At 50.0% G+C, this 23,559-nt stretch overlaps 1 protein-coding gene across 1 annotated transcript; it reads right to left on the reverse strand.

Moving 5' to 3' along the window:
- Nucleotides 1-1,028: 1,028 nt before the first annotated feature.
- Nucleotides 1,029-12,636, reverse strand: TMEM98 (transmembrane protein 98). The gene is made up of 7 exons (XM_082860912.1): nt 12,533-12,636; nt 10,283-10,463; nt 9,025-9,156; nt 7,932-7,965; nt 5,848-5,963; nt 3,158-3,217; nt 1,029-1,878 (listed from the first exon to the last, which is right to left on the reverse strand). Exons 2-7 carry the CDS (start codon nt 10,411-10,413, stop codon nt 1,671-1,673), a joined length of 681 nt encoding a protein of 226 aa, XP_082717038.1. The 5' UTR covers nt 10,414-10,463; nt 12,533-12,636; the 3' UTR covers nt 1,029-1,670.
- Nucleotides 12,637-23,559: the final 10,923 nt, after the last annotated feature.

A 23,559-nucleotide genomic window follows, 5' to 3' on the forward strand; every position in this document is an offset into this window, starting at 1 on the left:
AGGTTAAAATGCAGGGACACTGACAACCATGGCAGCCACTGAAACCTTAGCATGGTGGTTTCCAGTCTGCTTATGAAAGCAGGTATTGAAAGGGAGGGGAAAAGACAAAAACAGGAGGACTCTGGATAGCTATTGGTGGAGGCCACAGATAGAAAAGTCACAGTGACTCTGTGGACACTGCCCATTCACAGCTCACCAGCAGGACAGGAAAGTTACCTAGCATGTGTTCAGGGCTGATGGGAGTGGACAATCCAGTAAGGTGTCTCCCCTGTCCTCAGGAATCCCTCTATCCTTCCATGAGAGTTGAGCCCCAGCTTCCCTCTCCTGACTCCACCTCCCCAAGTGGGAATTGGCGTGCACTGTGCTGGAGAGAAGCATCTTGCTTTTCAGGAGAGAATGAAATTGGATGGATGACACATCTCAATGACAAACAAGGCCCCAATCTTGGACTTGGGAACATGGGTTCCTGGTTCTCTAGAATCAGGCTGAGGGATTTGCTGACTTGAATTAGGACACAGAAAATGAAATGGGAACAGACATGGAGCTCCAAACATGCTTAACAGCATAGGATATGAACCAAGGCAGCCCCCAAGCCAGGGCCCTCTCCCAAGAATGAGGTTGGCTCTGAGATCCTGGGAGGAAAAAAAGTATTTCAGGTGTTGCTATATGCTTGTGATGGAAATTACAGAATTTGGATGCAGTCTGGATTATACAATTGTGATTCTGGGTCCCCCAAAGGTCTCAAGTCATAAGAATGCCCCTCATCTTTCAGTACTTGCCAAACAAGCAGATACCAAAAGAAAGGGGACCCATCTTTCATGGATGTCACTGGTAGTGTGGAAAAAATACTTCATGGTGGTTATCTTCACCTCTGCCTGAACTCTGGAGGGTCTCTGAATATCTTATTTTGAGTCATACACACAAGGCATCCTTGGGATTCTTAGCCTCTCTCCTTCCACCCTCAGTCCTCAGACAAATACGTCCCACCACACACCGTGCATCGGAATTTGACTACACAATCACACAACTGAGGGAAAGCTAAGTATATGTTTACTCTCCACCTAGTGGTAGCTAGGTAAAATTGCAGGCATAATGATAAAAAGGGAATGATCGACTCTACGTTGCTCACCTTCAAACCCAAACCTGTAAAGAGAAGGAGGGACCCAGATGCCTCAGGGACTGGGCAGATAATACAAATAAATGAAACAGGCCAGGTGAGAGAGTACAAGTATTGTCAAGAGAGGCAACTCCTACGTAGTTCCAATTGATTGTCCTCTGTGGAAAATGCAGATGAGAGTTGCCTCAACTTCTGATTGTTCGAGAGAAACCAGACATTCTGATTTAATGTGAAACCTCCTGATTCTTAGATGGTGGCTGGATTTTCTTGAAAACACTAGGTGAGCTAAATAAAGCTTACAGTCCTCCAGTTTTCAAAGCTCTGCTGTACAGATGGTGACTGTCATCTCCCCTAACTGTGGGATTAGACTGCCACTCACCAGCCACCACTTGTAACTACAACAGAGGCATCGACTGCTTTACTACACACACACACAGCTGGACTCCCCAGCCGTGGAGAACAACTAACTCTACAGGAAGAAGTAGAAGGCACAGCTGAGCCACCCAGCCATGGCAGCAGGCTGGCCCTGTGACCAGCTGCTGGCTGGTAGGCACTAAATGGCCGACTGCTCCTGCAGGAAGCCTTCAGGGCCTGGGAGACCTTTATCTGGCTCTGAAGCCAGGGCTGCTTCTCGAAGGACTTCCAAGTGCTCCTCAGCAGCTGACAGCGACTGGTCAATCCAATCGAGGCCCCCGGTCAGGTGGCAGGCGTTCCTGGTCACCAGCACCAGATGACTGACAGACAGGAGCAGGGCAGTTGTCCTAGAAAAAACAACAGGATCAGGTGCCGAAGGATCTAAGGGACTTTGCCCCAAAGCCCAAAGGGATAGAGTCTAGACTGATGTTCCCCAAGCTGGAGTCCCTTCCTTAGGAGGTTGCTGAGTATGTAATTTAAAGAGGGTTCGATGCTCAAAGAAAGTTGGGAACATCTGGGTTAAACAAAGGTAACTGAAGCCCTTCTCAGATGATGCACATGATAAATCTCTAAGGGGAGAATGTAATACTCTGAGTCTCACTAACTTATTTAAGACTGGGAGCCCACTTTCTGCAACACATCCATTAACATCTCCCAGAAGAGGGTTTTGTGGGACAATTTGGATCTAGTCAATTGGATAAGCACATCCCCAGCTGCTGCCCCCTTGAAGACAGGATATTCATACGCCACCTTGGGCATCACTTAATGATTCTGAATCAGTGAGGCCCAGGGCTGGTTTACCGCATCCTAAAACATTTAATTGCAAACTAAATTGAGGAGGAGGCTTTTTTTTTTTTTTTCAGTATTGAAAGATTCAGTGCAGAATATCTTCTATATAGTGAGTGTGCACAGCGCATTTGGGAATGCATTACAGATGACTAGCCCATGAACACAGCTGGGCAGTAACAGGAGTGGGGCAGAGAGACCAACTGAATTGCCATGACCCACAGCCTGTGGAAATTATTACACAGTGGGCCTGTGAAACAGTCATATAAATCTGAGAGACAAAGGAACATTTTTTTTTTAAGTGGGTTTATAACTGGTAGAGGAACATAACAATCTCAAAAGCCTAAGTACACTCTGCGTATTAGGGGAGGATCATGAGACAGGGGTTCCTGGGTACGTCCTGTGGAAGGTGAGCACAGCTTTAGCTGACCTGTCACTTGCATTCTCATTTCCTGCCTACCACCCATACCAGCGACCCACTGGGCGGCACTCACGGCTGAGGCATGTCTGCTTCTGGCACCCAAAGAGCAGACAGAGCTATGGGGGAAGTGGGAGGGAGGGAAGGTGCAGATAGGACTTGGCCTGGGTGGACATTTAATCACAAAAATTCAACATCTAAGACTGGCTCTTCCTCCTCTGGGGTTTCAGGAAGAGCCCTGGCCTCCAGCATCCAGCCAGGCTTTGTTCGCTGGTTGGCTGACCATTACCCAAAGCCCAGGCAGCCTCGGGAACCCACCAACACAGCTCTCTCCTCCACAACCTGAAAAGCCGACCTCACAGATCTGATAACACTGGGAGCCTCCAGCATGAAAAGACACTCGCCCACTCCACCCCTCTCACCGGGCATCCAGGAGCTTCGGGTCCAATGGAGGATACATTGACTTCACAACATCGTCCACTCTGGGGGGAGGCAAAAGGTTTTCAGTATTTCGCTTTTCTTATGGCCTTTTCTCCTTCCTTTCTTTCCTTATCCCTATGGTTCTCTTTTGATATTCCAGATCCAGTCTTTAGGGACTTTAACTGCATTCTCAGACAGGGACTTAAACAGAAAGACTTAAGATTCAGTTTAGAGAATATTTCTTCTGGTTTTGTTTAAGCTCCAATGGTCTAAAAAGTACAAGTTCGCACATCTGGAATGATGTTCAAGATATACGACTACATTTGGACTTCCCTGGTGGCACGGTGGTTAAGAATCCGCCTGCCAATGCAGGGGACACGGGTTCGAGCCCTGGCCCGGGAAGATCCCACGTGTCGCAGAGCAACTAAGCCCATGTGCCACAACTACTGAGCCCGCGTGCCACAGCTACTGAAGCCCGCACACCTAGAGTCCATGCTCCGCAACGAGAAGCCACTGCAATGAGAAGCCCTCGCACCACAACGAAGAGTAACCCTGGCTTGCCGCAACTAGAGAAATCCCGTGCACAGCAACGAAGACCCAATGCAGTCAAAAATAAATAAATAAATTTATTTTTTTTAAAGATATACTACATTAAAATAGCATATTGCCAAACAATATGTAAAGTCTAATTGACCTCATTTGCAGAAAAATGAATAAACAAAAGCTGTGAAATGCAGTGGGCAGGGGCAGTCTGGAGGAATACTCACCAGTCAACAGTGATTACCTCCAGGAATTAGGATGGGGTGGAATTAGGGGGTCCTTCACTTTTCAGATACTCTATTTCTGCAGTGTTTTAACTTTTACAAGTGTTTATTACTTTTACATTTAATTTTTAAAAAATGGTTAAAGGTAGTTATATAGAACACTAAAAAAACCCTCCAAGTTTAATTTGGGTTCAAACTACTCCATTGGATTTCTTTTAGCACATGGTACAGTTCATGGTTAATTTTCTTTTAATCAAATTCTAGAAGGAGCTACTACTCATTCTCATTTACATGGTTCAAGGTTTTCATCCAAATCCTTGCTCTTGGACCACCTGATAGTCAAGAAGCAAAAAATAACGATGTATTGTTTGATTCCCAAAGGCACTTGAAAACAGATGCCCTTGGAAGTCCCTGTCTTGGGACTGAGGGGCTGGTGCGGAAGTACAGAGGTGTGGTCACTCAGTGCCCATCTTAGCCCGCCCCTTTCTCTGCCCTGCAGCTGAAGCCACTCTTCTTGAAACTAACATGCTATCAACACACTATATGGAATAAATAGAGCAAGAAAAACAGTGGAGACAAAAAACCGCCAGAAGGAGAAAGTGTGAGGGCTAAAGGCCCCTGATTGATTTATGGCAGCGATCATTCTGGAAGCAATCCAAGGTGCTCTGTAGGACGGGCCAGTGAGCACCAGGTGAGGTCTGCCCTCTGAGCGATGCCACACCCTGGCTCTAGCACCACTGCTAATCCTGACCACCCAGGCCTTCACTGGGACTCAGAAATCTCAATCTCTTTGCTCCTCCGAGCCCTCCTGGCGATGCTGCCTTGTAACCTGGGGTCACATGAATTCGTCTGGCCCCTGGGATGGCTCTCAGAAGTAACAAGAAGCATGAGGAAGGTCCAGCAGATATGAGCAATGCAGCCTCTACCAATCACGGGAGGCCAGAGGAAGGTCTGGTGCCTGCCTGCCCAGAGCCTGGGTCGGAGGGTCTTCAGGCCAAGGGCCGACCTAGGCTGACGCCACTCAAGTAGCCACACCCACCCGGGGCAGCTCCAGAGAAAGCCAGGAACTCTTCGGGATTATCTCCCTCCCACGCTCTCAACTCACTGAACTCCCTGGACAGAGTTCAAGTGTACCAACTCTTTCACGTTCCCTCCAAGGGCTGGTTCCTCGTGATCTACCCGAGGCCACGGCAACGAACTTCCGAGGCTGATGAAGAAAACATCCTCAACTCGGAAAAACTCCCAACTCAGGCACATCCACGTGCCAGCCACCAGATGGCAGCACCAACTTAGTACCACCCTTCTCTCTAAGAGAAGGGCTTTATTTTCTTCACAAGATCGAGTCCAAATGAGGGGGTGGAGCTGTTGACTACAATCCTGCTGCTTGCCTCCCACATGGTATTCTGCAGACAGCCTGGAATTTGGGAGATCTGAATGATCTCTTCACCTCCCACCCGGTCCTGGAGGCTGCTGGCTGGGCCCTGGATGGGGCCGGGGGTGACAGCACAGAGACGAGGAGCTGGTCTACAGTACAGACGCCAGCCAGGAGGTCACTGCACACAGGGGTGTGGGCACCAGTGGGAAATGTGCTTGCTGGTCCGGAGCCCAGGAAGAAGGTGTGGCAAAAGGAAGGAAAGCAGCCCTGGCTGGCATGGGACCGAGGAAGAAGGAGCCAGTCAGCACTAGTCATATGCTGGCATTTCCCAAAAAGCCTACAGGAGGGGGCACTCTGGAGGGGAGGGGAGCCGTTTGACACTGCCTTAGCCTGAAAGCCTCCCAGCGTCTACAGCCTCCTGGGTGCCCTGGGAATGTGTAGGACATAAACCACTCAAGTTGCCCCTGGAGGGTCTCAGGAGAGCCTGGTCTTTCCCCCATCCCAGCTGCTGGCCCCTCCCCTCCCCCTCCCCCGAGGAGTATGGGGACCTCACCTGGGGCTGATCCGCTTGGCCACCACGATGATGTCACTGACACTGGCTGAGGTCTTCATCTTGGCCCCCGAGCCCATTGTCATGGCAACAAGTTTTTCCGTGAGAGTGTGACAAATCTACCACAGCAGGGAGGAGAGAGGTGATCAGGAGGGACCCAGCTCCCCCCGAGGGCTTCTGCCAACCCCACAAAGCCAAACACGCCCCCCATCTCACAGCTGAGCCCCCTAACCTAATGGACAGATTGAAGTGAAAAGTACACAGAGATGAGAGGAAATGGGATGGAAGAGGCAAACCCCAGGACACGGCCGGGTGAGGAGGGAGGGGTGGGAACCTCAGATCAGGGTCAGGGTTTCGGCTTAGAGAAGTCTGAGCTGAAATAATCTGTCTAAGAAAAATCATGTGCTCTAATTTCACCTTCTCACTTAAGGGCAAAAACCTATTTTCTCTCTCGATTCCTTCACCTCCTGGCTTCGTCTTCCAAAGCGATAAAGATCGCCATGGGCACCCTCAGAACTATGGACGGACAAAGGGCAACTGTACCCTTTCAGCACATCCTCCAGAAGTGGAACTTATTTCAGCACTTTTCTAGGGTAACATTTTCCCATGTTTGTCAAGATGATAAAAGGGCCTTGGAAGAAAAGCAGGAAAACAGCAAGACTAGGACACGTGGCCTCTTTCATCGTCCACCAACCATGCTGGCCGCCCCCAAAGTTTTACTCCCCACTTTCGCACCTCCCCGATGTCAGAACCTGGATGTGCTTCAGGCCCTGGCAAAGAAGTTCCATCACTTGCCTTATACTTGGGGCTGGAAAAGAGAGGCAGAAAGAAGCCCAACAACCCACTAAGGAGAGAGCCCAGGCCCTTCCCTCGAGGCCCCATCACAGGGATTCAAGGGCATGTGGCCCAGCAAAAGGGCCTCGGGATCCCAAGAGGAAGACGAGAGGCTCTCCTTTGATCTAAGGAGCTCAGGATGGACCACTGAGTCCAATCCAATAAGACACCTTCTGGTTGATTTAACCCACACCTCAGCTGTCAGTCATTCCCCCTCCTCCAATAGGCAAGGGCAGGGGACAAAACCCAGAGCCAGGACACTTCCTGGTTGGGAGAAGGGGGATGTAACATGGTGTCATTGTTCTAGACATTAGACCCATGTATCTCCATCTGTAACCACATCTATACCCCCAAGAGATTCTTGGGATTCAATAATAAGCCTGGACTCTGGGACAACAATGTCCCACCAGGCTCTTTGTCCCCCAAGAGAACAGCTGAAGGAGAGGTGGGATGAAAGACTTTTTAATATTTTGTACTGAATGACACTTAAAGCTGTCTTTTTTGAAATCTTGAATAATTGCTAGACAGAAAGAGAAATGTGTGGTTCGCCAGGTTACTGAAATGAACGATATTTGCCATTGGCCAAACATTTCAATATTATTATTATCCTATTAAGTAGGAGAGCGTCAGGCAAGAATTGAAAACCAAATGCCAAAACTATAAAAACCACCCCAAACTATAAAAATTTCCCCAAATGCAAATTGGATGCAACTCTCCACCCTGTCCTGGAGGCTGCAGGCATTAGAAGAAAAAAGTCTGCCTTCAAGTTGAAGTACTCACGGTTTGGCTTTTTTTTAACACTGATTGTCCCGTTTGGCTGACTACTGTCACAGTCAAAGAGGGCTGGTGAACTTTCTAGTAACTGCAGAAGCCCCAGTACAGAATTCAACTTGCTGTCGAGGGCTGAGCCCTCTGTTCACAAAAGAAAGTGCCCTGGAGAAGCTGAGAAGCCCCGCCTCCCCCTAAACACAGTCTCTATTCTGCACACAGCTTTCTCCACGGTCAGTGAAAATGTGGTCAGTGACTGCCTGTATGAGGACCAGGTGGAAAGGGCCTTGAGAATTCTAAAGCAGAACAGACCATCCAGGGGCAGCAGAAGTGAACAGTAGAAACTCCAACTGTCAGGCATGTTACAAAAGGGCCTCCTGCACAGGTCAGCGCTCTTCCCAAAGTTCCTTCCCCTCGGAAAGTCTGTGGACACAGATGCTTTGGTGAGCACCCCTTATCCTCCTGGGGAAACCGCAGAGTATTACCTTCAAGATGGCAATGCAGTGGGACATGAGACCCCTGGGGAGACAAGAAGCATTTGTCAGTACAGGCCCACCTCCCTCCAGCCACCTCCGTGCTTCATCCAGTTCTGACCAGTGGGCACAGTTGGACACCACCTGAGAACAGGGGTGCCCCAGAGATTAAACGAACAAGCCCAGGAGCTAAACCAGGAGGCACCTTCTGTCCCATCTTTCCCTTTCCTCTCCCGCACCCAACCATGCTGTTTTAGAGCTCTGAGCTTCTGAGACTGTTTCCTCCACCCAGGGAATCCTTCCCGGTATCCTCAGCCTGGGCGGTCTGGTGGTTAAGACTCCGCACTTCCACTGCAGGGGGCACGAGTTCGATCCCTGGTGGGGGAAGTTCTGCACGCCGCACGGTGCGGCCAGAAAAGGACCCAGGACAAAAGGCACCCACTCTGGGAAAGCCTTCACGAAATCCAGCCCCACCTCCGGCCAGGCAGCTCTAGATGCCCCCTCCTCCACGTGTCCGCTGCACCGCGCACAGAGACACCCCCCCCCCAATATTTCTGAAATACTGTATTTTAGTAGAATTCTGCCTCCACCGCAGTTCCACAGCTGCAGTGCCTGGCCCAGAGCCCGCACATCACACCTGTAAACATTTGCCCAGTGAATGAACGGCTGAGTGACAGGAAAGGGAGCGGCACACTCTTCTCAAGCTACAGCACCTCCTGGTGGGTGGAGGGATCTCCGAGGGAGACACCGGAGACAAAGGCAGCATCCGTGGAGCCTGAGGGTCAAATTCACAGGCGCCCCAAGGATAACTCAAGCACATCAGGGTGACTTTAGAATAACTCTGCCTCACATCTGTGGGCCTCAGTGTTCAGGTCTACGAAATGGGGAGAGCAAGGACAAACACGGTGGTGTCATATTCTAAGTTCCCTCCACAGTGAAGGCAGGGGAAAGAGTGGCAAATGACACAGTGCTCCTCGGTGCAGTGACAGCGCTCCTGGGTGCTCAGTCGAGGGCTCTGGAAAAGGAGGCCACGCGAGGGCACCCAGGAGCCTGGGTCGTCATCCCCAGGCGGCTGCAGGAAAGCAAATGGTCCCCAAGGCCTTACGAGGCATCTTCAATCCAGTCTTCGTTCTCCAGAATGGCCTCGATGTGGGGGTTGGTGATGACGACATCGTCCAGTTCTAGCTCTGAGGGCTCAGACTGGGTCTCCATGGCGCCGATGAGGTCCACAATGGGCCTGGAAGGAAAGCCCAGCTAAGTGGTTTCAAGATGGACGACCGCTGCTGACTCTCTCCTCATCGAGGCCCACATATCCGCCCGAAAGGATAAAGGGAGGGAGTAAGTTAAAGCAGGGGCTTGCCCTGGAGCCAAACCTGAGGCTACTGGGACTGCACTGTGGGCAGGGCACATGGCTAGACAGTGAGTCAAGGAAGTAGGGGCACGAAAACACAAGAAAAGTGAGGCAGAACAAGAGGCTCCACTAAGAGAAAGGCAGGGCTACGACCACAAGAATTACAGAGATGTACTAGACAGGGCTGCTCCTGGGGGACAAAAGCATATCCGTTTGTAACTTATTCGCCCTTCACACCTACCTTTAATGGAGAAGCTAAAGTTCCTATTACTCAAACTGACCTGTTCTGCAGAATCAACTCCTGGGAGCGACCTTGGCCCACCGGCATGGCCCCATCCCCTCCTAGTTATACTAGAGAAGCGGGCGAACGAAAAATACCTCCTACTTTACAACAGGGTTCTTGAAAACGTGAGACGCCACAGCAGAGCTTTCCTGGGTCATACAAATGGGCATTGACTAATTATTAACCACTCAACAGAGATGCTGATAGGATTCAGATAGAGGGGTAAGAGAAACTAAGGGTTTAGTGGCCAGGGTCCCTCGGGATCTATCAGTTAAAATATCCCTAAACTGAAAACGGCATCTTGCTTAAAAGTATGTTTCACATGAAGAAATCCGAGCAGAGAGAGAGGCGATCCTATGCTGGGCTTTCGCAGCCCCAAGTATCTGTTGCTTAGATGTGTGGCTGGAATGTGGGCATTGGATTTCTGTTCCTATGAGTTTGGCTGGAAAGGGATTTGGCCTGTCCAAATGCTAAGTGAGGTGGCCAGTTTGGGAGAGATTTGTGCTAGGTGAACATGTTCAGAGACAGAGTCCGAGGTGGCTCCGGATGTTGGGGGGGCTTGACGACCATTATTAAGCTCTGAGGTCTCTATAGGGAAGGACAGCCTTTGGGTACCATCTTAGAGGTAAAAAGCTGAACGACAGTTGCCCAGCGCCAAACTTCTTTTTCTTTTGTCGGGACCCCAGGGCACAGCCCCTCTCTCCTCCTTCCCCTCCCTGGGCCACTCACTTGGAATCATAGCGCTGCAGGAGATCTCGAGGCCGGCAGTAGCGCTGCCTGCAAACCACCACCAAGGCTGCAAATGAGGCCAGAAAGATGGTGGCCAGCACACCTATGGCAACAATCACCACGGTCTCCATGCTTCCAGGTGGCTCCCTCAGTCCCGGTCAATCCCCCGCATGGGCTGAAGCTGGAAAGACACAAGGGCAGAGCAGCCTGGTAAAGAAGCAACGCTACGTAGTGTGGTGGTGGGGTCCTCCCCGTTGGCGGGTTGACGGGGAGGGCAGCTAGGTTCCCCGAAGTCACCTGGAGAGACCTGAGGGCCTGAACAGAATCAAGACCCATGCCCCAAATTTGATCTTTTCCTTTACTAAAAGTGTTTGCTCCCCAATTAAATGGGGACGGCCTTTTCAACCTGGAACAAAAGGAAACATTGCCACTAGCACTGTTGTTTTCACATCTGCCCCAGGCGCGTGAAAGAACACCCACCTAAGAAGAAGGGTGGGACTGTAGTTCCTGAGGGTCTACTCTGTACCAGGCACTTGGTATGTGTTCACTCTTCTAATGATCCTGTGAGGTGGGTATCAGTATCCCCATTTTACAGTTGAGAAAACTGAGGTCCAGAGAGGTTATGTAATTTGTCCAAGTTTACGTAGTCAGGAAGCAGAAAGCCATCCACTCAAACTGAGATGGACGTTCAGCTCCCTTGTCCTTTCTAAGGAGGAAAGAGGATTCTAAAAATTCTGGGGAAAGTTTCGATTGTGAGTTTCAGCGTTGGAAACTTACAACTGGTATTAAAGTGTTTGTTGCCTATTCACTGCCTGCTTTCATTTAGGTCTTTCACACCTATCTTAAACTCATAAGCTAGAGGAACAATGGCATCTCAGGGAAGCATGTATTCACAATGTTATTTCATTGCAGGTCTCCTACTTGTGTCCTTTTGAGCAAGTCTTCTCCCCTCTCTGGGCTTTTATTTTTCCACCTGCAAAAAAGGGTGCTTTGACCTAGAATTCTGACTCCAGGACAGTACATCTTCTCTGTTTGGATTTAATGCTATGTTCTATGCCTTGGAGGGTCCAAATGCTCCTGATCATCATTCAATAAGTATTTATTGTTCATTTACTATGCACCAAGCACTGGACTGGATTCTGGAGATTGGAGATAAGTAAGACATGGGCCCCAAAACCTGTGGAGCTGGGGGGAGAGGCAGACAGGCAGACAAACCATTTCAACTCCGTGTGCCTGTGTCACATGCAAAAGTACACAGAAAACAGTGCCAGTGCTTACATGCCACTGTCTAGGAAAGCTTTCCTGCCAGGGCAGGTGATGCTTGAGCTGGGTTTTGAAGGATGAGTAGGAGTTTTCCAGGGGGACTTCACTGGCACAAAGTGCCAAGGAAGCCTTCTCAGAGGACTCACAGAGCTGCTCTCCCACGTGATGTTCACTTGCCCAGGGTGAGAAGGCTGGGATCTACCTTTTTCATCTCTGCATCTCTGTGTTTGGCGGGGGGCGGGGTGGGGGTGGGGGGGGCGAGGGATCCTGCAGTCATTTCTCTAGATGTGTTTCTCTATACTATCCCTCCTAAAGGACTACCTCCTTTAGTCCTTTGTCTTTACTCCTTCTCTCACTTCTCACTCTCTTCATCTTTCCCTGTCTCAGCTTTCCTCTCCACCCCTCCTTCTCTTTTCCCCCTCCCCTCCTCTCTTGCTTTCTCGGTGTTTCCCTTCCCCTCCCCCTCCCCCTGCCCCAGGTCTCCAAGACCACCCGCTTTGTTTCCTGTCTTCCCGTGCGTTTCGGGTGTGTTTCCCTGAGTGTGTAGGAGCTTTTCTGTGAGTTGTTGCTGTCTCCCTCCGCGATCGGTCTGTACGAGTGTTTCTTCGTGTGTTTTCTTTTTTCTTTGTGTATTCTCCTCTGTGAGTTTCAGGATGAGTTTTTCTGTTTCCCTCTAGCGGGTTCTAAATCCGCAAGGATAAAACAGACCCAAGACCCCCCCTCCTTTCCCCTGCGCGGCCACCCAGAACACCCACGCCATACCCAGGACCTAGGGAGGGACCCCCACGCGCCCCGGCTCGCGCCACGCGGGGCTCGATGGCTCCGGGGCGCGCAGCTCCGCCTTTCCCCCTCGCGGGCGCCGGCCTCCCCTCCCCCTCCTCTCCCGCACCCCCGCCCGCCCCGCGCACCCGGCTCCAAAGGGGCTGGCGGGGGGCGGCCCGCGGGGAGCCCCGGTCCCCAGCTCCGCGGCGCGCCGGGCTCACCCACCTGAGGCTGCGGCTCCGGGACGCAGGCGGGGGCGATCCCGCGGCCGGGCCCCCCGCGATGGCAAAGTCCGGGCGCGGGACTGGCGGCCGTCTGCGAGCGGGGCATGCCGGGAAGGCAACGAGATAAGTCCCGGCGGCCAAACCCCCGGAGGTGGTGCGGGCGGGGGGAGCCGCCGGCCGAGCATCCAAATCCCCCGCTACCAGGCGCCGCCGTCACCGCCAGGCCCCCGGGCCGGCCGGGGGTTGGGGCCGCGGAAGGCCCGGGCAGCTGTGAGGCTGTGGCTCAGCGACCCGACGACAGGCGGTTCCCGCGCCCCCGCGGAGGCCGGGCCGTGAGGGGGGGGGGGGGGACGCGGAGGGTCTGGCCGTCCAGTGGGGGCGGGGAGCGCCAGGCGTCTCCACAGCGTGGCTGGACCGGGAGCGAGTCTGCTGTGCTACCTGCTGTCTGGTTCAAATCCTGGCTCTGCCACTCACTAGCTTGTGGGCAACTTATTTCGCTCCTCGGCACCTTGGTTTCTTCCTCTGTGAAAGGGACTACGGCTTGTAAGCACCCTGAGTTAGTTAAATGCCACGATGCACGCAATGCTGGGCCCAGGGTCAATGGTAATCAGTGAGCCACGCTGGGCAGTGACAGGCAGGCCCACCCCTACCAACTGCCTGGCCAGGGACAAGAGTACGAATGCAGGACCCTGGTTGGCAGTCCTGCCCCTTCCGTTCAAACCCTACTCCATCCCATACCAAAGGGGGACTCACAGTGCATTCATAGGGACACAGCCTCCACCCTGCGATGAGCCATCCCTCAGGCCTGAAGATGCTCACGACCGGCGGTGACAGCTGCCTTGGAAGAATGGGGGTCCACACAGCCCCTGGAAGCAGGCTGGGGGCCGTTTGAGCAGGGATTTCCAGTGTCCAGAGTACCAGGAGCATGGTCTAGAAGGATCATGGTCATTCTCCCTTGGCTCGAACTCCTAGCCCTGTGAGGAAGAGACAGGACCAGAGCAGGACCAACTAAAGCCTGGGGCCCAGGTAACCAGTCTCAGGTCCGTACTGGTCATAAGTACTGAAGGATGCAGACCAGGTCCCAGGCACTTAATGTAGGCTCTGCAATCTTGTAGCCCCTAGGCCACATCCAGCCCACAGAGGTATTGTTTTGGCTTACAGTTTTTAAAAACTCAAATTAGTTGCCAACATTTTAAAAAATCAGGAATTTTACTTATACCTCTAGATTTCTAGCTTCTTTGGAAAATGCATAAGCTCTCTCAAAATGCAGCCCATATTCCATTGGGTGCAACCGTCAGTAAGAGAGGGGTGGCTGAATTTCCAGGCCTGTTTTTCCGGCCTACCCCCTTTCCTGCTGGGTGCAACATACACTGTATGCACATACCCTCACACTTCGCCTTCGTTTAAGGGCCTGGCCCTGTGGGAGCTGAGGTTACCCACCATTGGCGCTCAGGGACGAGAAGGTTGAGCAATGATTTTATTACCCCCCAAAGGGCTTTCATGGAGAAGTTACAATCCGTGTAAGGAAAATGGGCTGACGGCAAGGCAGCAAACATCAGAATGGGTGACTGGGGACAGTAAGTCTCCATGTCTTGGGGATACCGTGAGAAGAATGGAGTGCTATTTTTGTCTTGGGTGGTTTAGACACCTGTGACTCTGTGGGAGAGATATAAAAAAAAAGCCTTAACCTTGGCAGCGGGTTGTAAGTGGAAAAGTCTTACCAACACAAACAAAAACAACCAAACGGAAGAAAAATCTCAGCTGCTGCCTGGAGCTGACAGTGCAAATGCCCCAATTAACCACCCACTACCCAGCTGTAGGGAGGACAGGGTGGCACTAAGGTTGAGACAGTGCCTTTCCTAGTCAGCTGTGTCCCATCAGTCTAGTAACTCCTGCCATCCCAATGCCCCTTGAAGTCCCCCCAGATTGACCTAAAAAGAACTTGTGAGTACTCGGTGTTCTTACTTGCAAGCAATAGAAATTGGTTGCTTGTCCCACGTGGAAAGGGATCTTGTTGAAAGCACCTGGGGTGTTCACAGAATCAGCGGGAGACTGAAGACCTGGATTAGGACATGGGCAGGCACCACAGGGGCTCCAAGGGCTGGGTGCCACTGCCCTGAGATGATTGTGACCCGCCCTTCAGCTTTACCTTCATTCCGGATTCAAAGTCCTGGGTAGGACCTCGGCTTGCGCCGTAGGAGGCGAGGCACAGGCAGTATCCTGCCTTCCAATATCTCTGCATGCAAGGGAGGTCCCCCCAACGAAAGATAAGAGGGAGGGTTGCCGGGCTGCTCCCCACAATTCCGATACTCCTAAATACGGCCTCTCCCCACTTAATCTGAACATCAGATGGTGTAGCAAGAGTTCCCAAATGGAGGACTGAACTCAATGGGTAGCAAGGAGAAGCCAGCAGGTGGGCGGTGGTGCTCACCGTGGTGAGGCTTGGTTCCTGGCCGGTGGGTGCAAGCTCGTGCTCCACCCAGGCAAGGCGTGAACGTCTATTGAGCACCAACTATGTACCAGACACTGATTAGGCATCCTACATACTTTATCTCATCGATCCTCCCACCAACCCTGAATAGATGGTATGATTATGTTTGCAAGGAAGGAAATAGACTCGGAGGGGTAAGGCGACTTCCCCAAGCTCTTTCAGCTTGTAAGTGGTAGAGCAGGAATGGAACTCAGGACTCCCTGGCATCAAAGCCCAGACCACTCAAACCAGGAAACTACCAGCTCTTCCAGTGACCTGGGTATCAGAACACAGCAGGTTGCCGTGGCCCCAGCAACAGCTACCATAGCTAGAGCCACTCTATCCCAACTCTGTGTGCACCCCATCCTCAAAAATACACTTCTGGTCCTGGAAGCGAGCCTGTCCCTTTGTGATATCCTTTCACTTTGTTTTGTCTTTTCCTTCTGATGCCAGCTGCAGAGTTGTATCTGTGTCATTTGATCTTCCGGGGTGATTCCTTTTGCAGCACCTAATGCTGTGTTATGTCCTAGTAATAACAGATGGGGACAGTGCTGCTTGGCAGGCTGGATGCCAAGCACCTAAGACGCTCGTGCTCATCCACTCAGGGCAGCTGAGCATCCCCTGAAAGGCAGCTCCGAAGACCGAGGTGGGAAAGGAGCGAGGTAGACAGATGTCGATCACCTACCTTCCCCCCAGCCCCCAACCCGTAGCTCTTGGCAGCAGCCCCTTCCTTCCAGACAGGCAGGACCAAAACCCCCTCCTGCCCCAGCAAGAAAAGCATCTCACATGGCCTGTAACCCTCACTAAACCCTCCCGACCCATCTCCAGGCCATCAGAGGGACAGCAGAACGGCATCCTTCACCCTCAACAGGTAGGCGGTTAAGAGCGGGAGCTGAGCCAGGGAAACTGCGGTCTGAGGTCTGCCTCCTCTGCTTGGAAGCTGTGTGACCTTGGACAGTTTCCTCCAAGTGTCCCCATCTGGAGAATGGGCATGACAGCAAAACCTACAGCCTCCAGTTGTTTTGAGGATTAAATGAGATGATGCATTTAAAATGCTCATCACAGAGAAAGTCGAATGGTGGCTACCAGGGGCTGGAGGGAGAAAGGAATGGGAAGTCATTGTTTAATGGGTACAGAGTTTCCATTTGGGAAGATGAAAACGTGCTGGAGAGGAGTAGTGCTAACGGTTGCCCAACAGTGACAGTGTGCTTAATGCCGCTACCATATACTTAAAAATGGTTAAAGTGGTCAAGTTTATGTCATGTATATTGTATCACAGTTTTTTAAAAAAGTGTTCATCACAGTATGACATACAAAAAAATGGGGCCTCTTTGACATTCCTCAAACGTGCCCAGCTCACCCTACATCCTGGCTGGGCTTTGCTCAAAAGTCAGGGCACAGGTTGCCATCAGGAGGGCAGGATCCACGCTTCGTTTCCGTCTCTCAATCTACATGCTGGTTAAATAGGCGGGTCCACGTCTTTAAAATTCCCTATATTCCTGGACTCCTTGCTGCTGTTGTTCCCATGGCTCACTCCCTCCCTTTGGTCAGGTGGCTGCTCAAGGGTCACCTCTACCGAGAAGTCTTCCCTGATCCCCCCATCTGAAGGAGCATCTCCCATTGTCCACACTCCCCTGGCCTGATGTGGTTTTTTGAATGGCACTTTTGCTACCGGACAGTGCACTAAATATTTTATTGTTTCTCCCCTTTCAGAATGTAAGTTCCACGAGAGCAGGGACTTGACTGTCTTATACTTTACTCTGCTGACCTCCAGTTCCTAGAACAATGCCTGGCATTTAGTAGGTGCTCAATAAACACTTGTGGAAGGAATGAACATAAAGCTTAACTATTGTCACTGCCATTCTACAGTGGGGATAGGAACTCTAGACCCATTCCCAGCACTCGGAAGCCCCCTGAGGTGTGGCCGCCAGGGGGAGGTTTAAGGCAGGAGGGTTAAGCCCATGGGAAGCACTCAGAGAGGTTAAGGCAGCAGGCACTGGAAAGAAAGGAACGTTGATCTGAATTTGAGTCGCAGTTTTAAATCCCTGGTTTGATTCAGAGTTAATACTTGTTTGAAGTGTTCCGGCCCTTTTATGGGCTAGTGAACAGCTTTCCAAGGAGACAGAGGCCAGCAGGGAGGGGTTTGTGTACACGCACGTCAGGCCTCCTCTGAGCTATGGGCGTGGACAGACCACAGTGAAGCCAGTCTGCCTTGCAGGAGCAAAAGCCAGCAAACTCTCAGAAGGGCTGGGGCTGGCAGCAGCGGGGGAGCAGAACCAGAAAGCAGTGAGAAAGGAGAAGGCTGGAGGAGGGCAGGGCTGGGCCAGGATCCCCACTGGGAACAAAGGCCAGATTTGCATTTCCTCTACGTCAAGGCAACTGGACCGGTGGACATAGAGACCATTAATACAGATTTCCCCCAGGGGACATTAGGGCATGTGCATGTGGGCAATGGAGCGGGGGACCGGGTGGGGGGTTTCGGGGGGCGGGGGAGGAGCAAGGGAAATAATACTGTGTCCGTATAAGAAACACTTTCATGTACGTTACTTGACTTTTACCACAACTGGGTGCAGGGGGCACTCCCACCACTATTTTATGGTTGTGGAAACAGACATGGGCAAGTGACTACCTGACTGCAAGTTCAGTGCAGACTCTTGCACCTACACCAGGCGGCCCCTAATTTCAAAGTCAAGATCAAGCTGGCGACTGTGAGATAAGAGATGGGGAAGAGGGCTAGAGGTGAGTCAGACAGTCTTCCTCCATTTCAATTTCTTGACCACCTTGGAAACCATCTTCCTCAACCTGCCCCACTCCAGGGTTCATGCCTCAGCGACACATCCTCATTTCACCCCCTTGTGCCTGGACTTAAAACCGGACTGGCTAACCTCTTAAAGTGAAAGATAAACAGCAGGTCTTAGTGAAAGGTAATTAGACAGAATAATGAAAGTATCGATAACTTAGGTCATTGCGCAGGGAGTGAGGTGTGCTACCTTGGTCCTCTTCGTATTTCCTGTGAATACAAAAACTAATTTGAAAAGATACAAGCACTCCTATGTTCATTGCAGCATTATTTACAATAGCCAAGATATGAGAACCACCTAAGTGTCCATCAGTGGATGAATGGATAAGGAAGATGTGGAATATATATACAATGGAATACTACTCAGCCATAAAAAAGATGAAATCTTGCCATTTGCAACAACATGGATGGACCTAGAGGGTATTATATTAAGGGAAGTAAGTCAGACAGAGAGAAACAAATATCGTATGATTTCACTCATATGTGGAATACAAAAACCAACAACAAAAACATAAACAAAAGATAAACCAACCAGACAAAACAAACACATAAATACAGAGAACAGAGTAGTGGTTATCAGAGGGGAAGAGGCAGGGGTGGGGGGAGGATGAAACGGTTAAAGAGGACCAACTGTACGGTGATGGCTGGTGAGACACTGCAGTGTATACAGAAATAAACATACAATGTTGTACATGTGAAACTGACACCATGTTATAAAGCAATGTTAGCTCAATAGAAAATAAGCTTTAAAAATAATAAAGAGGGGTAATAAAATACTAGAGCAAGAGAGGAAGGCTGTGAAATCTGTCTTTAGGCGTCTTTCCAAAAAAAAGTGTTTTGACAATTTTAAGTGTTTTTGCCAAGAGTACAGAACAGCTCCTAACTGAGGTGCAACAAATCCTTAGCCCAAAAGTCAAGCCTGGTACCTGTGATGGGTGACGGGATCTGGGGAGAAACTGTGTTTCCCTCTAGACTAAGTCAGACCCCAGTGCTTGGGGAAGGAGAATCTCAGGGGAGTTTGAGACATTAGGACCCTCTCAGCTCTTGAGTCAGCTGGGTTGACAATTCCCCAGGACAACCATGGGCTGGAAGAGGTTTGTGTCACTACCTGGCATTAAACCCTAAGGGTTTAGGCATTCCCAAAGCCATCCTAAGATGCTTGTTCTGGGTCCCCAGGACGGCAGAAACCTAGCAGGGAAGCCCATGTCTGGGCTTATAGCCCCCAGGTTGCCTTCAATGCCTCGATTGTCCACGTCTAGTTACCCACCTGGGCAGCAGCATCTCTACCTCCTTAGAGAGCGCAGGGCCAGTGGTCCAACTATGGAGAGAATCGGGGAGGGCTTGAGTGCCTCCCAAGTGGAGCAGAACGCCCCCTGATCACTTCATACAAGCTGGCTTTGGGGTCTGCTGACAATATAAAACCAAGAAGGTGCACTTCAAGGAGTGGTCACTGGGTGTCACCCCTGCTTCTTAGGCAAGAGCCCTCATGGGTTAGCTAACACGAAACCGTGCTGGAGAGAGACAATTCCTTCTCTGAGATTCAGTTTACAGGCCTGACATCTTCCGTGCCTTCTGTGAATCCCATGAGGTTCTTGCCCCTTTCTTCCCACTCCTCCCCGCCACATCCTGGCTGGCCTGGATTGGACGGTGCCTCATGCGGTAGCTCCCTCACTCCTCTCTCCTTAGTTCACGCTGCAGAACCCACACTGCATTCTGCAGCCAGGAACTGCAGCAGATACATGTGGTGCAGAAAGTTACACGGCAAGACTGGCTTTGCTTTCAATTCATGACCATAGACCTTAAGCAGGTGCTCAGTCCTGGGGAGCCATTTGTCCACAGATGTCCAAGCTTCACACTCTTAGTCCATTAGACAACAACTTCATATCTTATCTGCAAGAGAAGATATGTCCCTCCTCCACTTTCACTTGTTTCACTCAAAAAAAAAAAAGTACTAATTTCCTCATTTTTTTCATACCAAATCTCTAAACTTCCCATATTTGTACACATTTTCTCCTCTTTCATTTCTACTCTGAATCCCATCCCCACCATCACCCTCTCAAGGTCCCTGGTCCTTTGCCTTTCTCTACGTTCTTCTGAATCTCCCTCTATGCTGGAGAATTCCATGAGCAAACAATGGCGTTCTAGTACCTAACATCTTCAAAATCTCTGTACCCAATGACTCTCCAACTACCAGTCCAAGTCTCTGTTCCCTTTCAGTGCTAAATTTCTCCCTTTGTCTCAACACCATCAGAAAAGCTGTCTCCACTGACTAGCTCCCATTCACTCTTCAACCTGCTCAAATCTGGCTGGTACCCACCCTGCTCCAGTGGGCAGATTTCTCAATGTCACCATGATCCCCTTGTCACCAAGTGCAACAGACACAAGCATCTCCTTTTAACACTCTCCCCAGGACTGTGCACAGTGGACTGGACCCCTTTCTCCTCTCCTGGCTTCCACGACACTACCCTCTCCTGATTTCTCACATTTCCCGCTCTTTGTTTCCTTTGTCTTTTCTCCACTACCTGAATCTAAATATTAGAATTTCTTTGGTCTTGGTCCGAATTGTCTTCTCTTTTCCTTTTTATCCCATCTTCCTAGGTAATCACACCCATTCCTGCTGATGTATATGTTGCTATTTTATGCTGATTCCCAAATTTGTATCTTTGGTCCTTCCTACCTATTTGACATCTCCATTTGCATGTTTCACAGGTATTTAAGACTTAACCTGTCCGGAATGCAAATCTCAATTTACACCTCTCCCAAAACACCTGTCCCCCTTCCTAGAGTCTTGTTCATTTCTATAACCAGCCCCACTGTCCACCACACTGCTCAAGCCCTAAACTTAGGAACCATCACTTTTTCCTTCACTTCTCATATCCATTCCATTAGCAAATTCTACTGATTTGATCTCACATTCTATTTCAAATCTCCTCACTTCTTTTCATTGCTACCTACCGTCAAGCAGCCCACCATCATCCCTCCACTAAACTCATGCAAAACATTTCGAACAGATCTTCCCATTTCCACATTCTCCTGAATCTATTCTTGACACGGCAGCAACGGTGAAGGAAATGTGCTGTATCTTATTCTGAGTATATATAAACATATATATGTAAAACTTTGAGGTATGCTTAAGATTTATACACCTTACTGTGTGGTAAACCTCAACTAAAAACAATAGAAACCTAAACAAGATGTCAATTCCCTAGTTAAAATCCTTCAGCAGCTTCACATTGCCCTTGGAATAACAAACCAACCCTGCGTGACTCGGCCCCAGGCTGCTTCTCCAACCTCACCTCCTAATGTACTTCTTTCTTGCTTGCTAGAACCCAGCTGCCCTGACTTTCATTTAGTTTCTCTAACAAGCTGAAAGCTTTCCTGCCGGCCTCAGGACCTTTGCTTATGCTGTTGCCTCAGCCCCAAATCCTTCCCCCCTTCTTTTCCTTCATGTCACATACCCAGGCTTTCCCAGACCACAATGTCTAAAATATATCAGCCCAGACGCAAGAGGGAAGAGATATGGGAACATATGTATATGTATAACTGATTCACTTTGTTATAAAGCAGAAACTAACACACCATTGTAAAGCAATTATACTCCAATAAAGATGTAAAAAACTAAAATTAAAAATAAAATAAAAATAAATAAAATATATCAGCCCATTTATTCTTTCTGCTCCTAAATTATTGTATTTTTATACTACTATTATAATTGGTTTTTCCATGGTTGGGACCAGCTTTTACATGACTGACACTTATTACATACACGCTATTATGCTAGGTGCTATATAGATAAACAACGTCATGGGTCTTATACTCAAAGAGCAAACAGACCCCTTTTCCCTTTATTTTTTAGTTTCCATAAGTCAAGGTAGGGGTGCTTAAATTAAGAAAAGAAATCCTCAGTTCATATCAGTGCAGCATCCCCTACCTTGGGGCTGGAGTGGGGGGAGCGATGGTAAGTCCACAGTGTAACATGTTGAATTGTGTCCAAAAATACAATAGGTAAGCTCAAAACAGGGCAGATGCGCGCTTAAGAAAAAATGTTAAAAACCGTAAGCAAGCATCACACACAAGAGAAAGTGCCTTTCCTTTATTTATTTATCTATTTTCACAAATTAAGTCGGAGGCTAAAAATGCAAGACCCAGAGACCAGGTATGTCACACCGAGACCACCACTGCAGCGGGTTCTTCTCAGATACTTCATCTTCCAGCTCAGTCCTCCAACGGACCCAATTTTGTTTGACAAGTGTAATCATTTCAACAACAGGGCCATTCAGATTCACTTCATTTATTCCCAAGCTCTTCCGAGAGCATCTCTGCTTGACTGCCTCAAGGATCTCTCTGCTGGTGACGGTTCTTCTGTGGTTGTAGAGGGACAGTCTAACCGCTTCCAGGCTAACCCGTTCCAGCCACCAATCCTCCAGAGCTCCCAGTGCATCCAAGATCCAGGAGCACCCACTGAAGTCTGGGTGGGTCTGGGACAGAAACAGCGTAAGTGTGAGACAGAGAAGTGAAGGCTCCCATAGTCAGGAACGTATGGTCCAACCCAGTACCCGAGTACCCATGGCTTCTGTGGATTCATGTGTCCGTGGAAACGTATGACCCACCCAAAGGGACAACAGTAGAGATGTGATGAAGGAAACTAGGCCACTGTACCTGTCAGCTCTCTCTGAGGAAGAGGGAGGGAAGGGAATTTGTAGGTATGTGAGGAAGATAACCTTTGGATAATACAAACTAACTCTGGTCACTTCAACTTTTGCGCCTTGGTTTTTCCTAATAGAAGCAGAGTTAACATCCGGCACCTTCTGAAGATGGAAAATATAGTTTTAGCTTCCAGTATACTTTCACACTCTATATTCATATTAGTGAGCACTTAACACTTTCTAATTTCCTGCCTTACTTCCTTGTGCCAACAGGATCTCCAGCCGAGCTGGGAATACTTGCTCTTCCTCAGGTGTGTCCCTATGTTTTCTGGTCCCCATGCCACTGTGTATCTGTCACCTCTACCTCCCATGCCTGCACCCAGCTCCACCTTTCAAATCCCATCCATCCTTTAAGGCTCTTCCCCAAGCGCCACCTCTGGCTTATCTGCATTCCACACAATCCCCCCACTGAGGACCAGAGCACTTTTTGTTCTCAGAGCCTGTGTCACACACTGCCTATGTCATTAGTGTCCTTGTCTGAAGTTAGAGAGGCAGCAGAAACAGTCCAAAGAACGCTGCCCTGAGAATCACTCCTCCTGGGCTCTAATCCTAACTAGCACGAGACATCATGTTAGCAAGTCATAGACTCACACTGGGCCTCAGTTTCTTGAAAGGAAAGGTTTGAGGTGGGATTCTAAACATTCCTCGTGGTTTTCATAATTTACAGGTATTTGCTCAATGCGCCCCCCAACACACACACACACACACACACACACACACACACACACACACACACACACAGCAGGACCGTGAGCCCCTCTACAACAGAGCCCTCATCGTTTTCATCTGAGCTCCCGCAGCAGGTCTGACTGGCACTTAGGCACTCAATACGTTTATCCAACCGACCTCTGGTTTTATCCTCGCAGCGCCCTGAAAGGCTGACCCAAGGTCACGGACCTGACCCTTTGGAGGCTTGAAGAAGCAGGGCGGCCTGCTAGACCCACAAGGTTAAGGACAGGCCAAGGAAAAACTAATGCTCAGAAGAATTCTTAGTCCAAGTACTCCCACCGAAGGCCTTTCCAGCCAAATGCAGGATCTCCTGCAGGAGCTCA

The sequence above is a fragment of the Leucopleurus acutus genome (genome assembly GCF_964270905.1).
Source record: "Leucopleurus acutus genome assembly, chromosome: 19".
NCBI classification, from domain to species: Eukaryota; Metazoa; Chordata; class Mammalia; order Artiodactyla; family Delphinidae; genus Leucopleurus; species Leucopleurus acutus.

Bases quoted from the DNA above. Each gene is read 5' to 3' on its own strand.
- TMEM98 (XM_082860912.1), bottom strand. From the start codon at position 10,413: ATGGAGACCGTGGTGATTGTTGCCATAGGTGTGCTGGCCACCATCTTT. The intron at 7,966-9,024 runs GTAAGGCCTTGG...TTGTCTCCCCAG, and splicing joins GACTGGATTGAAGATGCCTC to GGGTCTCATGTCCCACTGCA. The intron at 1,879-3,157 runs GTGAGAGGGGTG...TGTTTTTTCTAG, and splicing joins CCGAAGCTCCTGGATGCCCG to GACAACTGCCCTGCTCCTGT.